Source organism: Caenorhabditis briggsae (assembly GCF_000004555.2).
Source record: "Caenorhabditis briggsae complete genome, chrIII, whole genome shotgun sequence".
Lineage (NCBI taxonomy): Eukaryota > Metazoa > Nematoda > Chromadorea > Rhabditida > Rhabditidae > Caenorhabditis > Caenorhabditis briggsae.
This window is the reverse complement of record NC_013490.2, coordinates 3022130-3023600: the sequence shown is the minus strand read 5'-3', so window position 1 is coordinate 3023600 and position 1471 is coordinate 3022130. Positions and strand designations below refer to the sequence as shown.

General features: G+C 41.9%; 1 protein-coding gene across 1 annotated transcript in view; it reads right to left on the bottom strand.

Annotated features, from left to right (window-relative positions):
* The window catches only part of CBG20299, a gene marked incomplete at both ends in the record, with an annotated part of 4485 nt that extends 3701 nt beyond the window's left edge, over positions 1-784 (bottom strand). Inside the window, 2 exons of the mRNA XM_002647062.2 lie at positions 84-311; positions 743-784. Coding sequence (XP_002647108.2) covers positions 84-311; positions 743-784 — 270 coding nt within the window. The remainder of the gene's footprint in view (positions 1-83; positions 312-742) is intronic.
* Positions 785-1471: the final 687 nt, after the last annotated feature.

Here is a 1471-nt window from a genome sequence, read left to right as displayed (position 1 = left end):
CGGCGGAGCCTAGTCGTGTTGGGGCTCATTTTGAAGCTCTCAGCAAACCATATCCGATTTTCGAACTCTGAAAAGTCTCATACCCCGAATTGACGGCTCCACTGTGTGAAAACATTGCAAACTTTAATATTGTCCCTGGCATTCGACGCGGCATCGCGAATCAACGGCATCAGAACCTCCAGCTCATTTGTGAGCTCCAGAATTTTCTCTCGACGACTTTCACGGATAAAACTATCCAAACGAGTCATCAACTCGTCGCCATCCTCGAAATCGTTATCGATTAGCACCGCCTCGCAGTACTTTTCAATTTCCTGGAAGAACTTGTAGTTTGTAGTTGTATTATAGTTTGTAGGCTGAGCAATTTGAAAACCAAAAATTTAATTTGTCAGGTAATACGCTTTTAAATGAGCTCAAACACGACTAGGCTCCGCCCACTTTGAGAGTGAGAGACGCAGTGTGTCTCGCTTCTCTGGTGCTCTAGCCTCAAAAGTGGGCGGAGCCTAGTTGTGTGTGGGCTCGTTTTGAAGCTCGTGGCAAGCTGATTTTGAGAACTGCATTTTCATGCAAATCAAGTGATTTTTCAGAAAGTTACTGTAGTTTTTAAAAAATTATAGAAAAAAAATCGAGGCTCATAGCTCAAAAGCTTATATCTCGGCTCATTTTTTACCGAGAAATTTGGGTTTAAGCTTAAAATGTCAGATTTTAAATGCTCTTTCTTATTACTAACAAATTTTGAACTTACAACAATTCTGGAGCTCAATGGGACGTCAACAGCTCGACACATGGCGTTGAAAAGCTCGGCACTATCCCTTTGGGGGTGTCTTATCACTCGATCATTGAATTGTCTTAATTGAGACGTTATTGCGCCGACAAACGCTCGATACGCATACAATTCAAATGATTTTTGCGGTTTTATCGATTGATTTTGAGATCTGAAGCTTAAAGGGACAAGCTGTTGACTTGAAGGGGGCGTGGCTTGTTGAAGGGGCGGAGCCTGTGGTGGAAGATAGTAGAAAGGGTTTGGGAATGGTTGGGTGTGAACTGACAGTTGACGGATCTGAAAAAATTAATTTTTCCGAAATTTCACTTTTTCTGTAGTTTGTAGTCTTATCACTTTAAAAACAACATTTTCAAAATTTTCAAGTAATCAGCTTCAAAATGAGTTCAAACACGACTAGGCTCCGCCCACTTTCAGTTTAGCGGTGAGAGACGCAGAGTGTGTCGCTTCTCTGGCGCTCTAACCCCGAAAGTGGGCGGAGCCTAGTCGTGTTTGAACTCATTTTGAAGCTGATTACTTGAAAATTTTGAAAATGTTGTTTTTAAAGTGATAAGACTACAAACTACAGAAAAAGTGAAATTTCGGAAAAATTAATTTTTTCAGATCCGTCAACTGTCAGTTCACACCCAACCATTCCCAAACCCTTTCTACTATCTTCCACCACAGGCTCCGCCCCTTCAACAAGCCACGCCC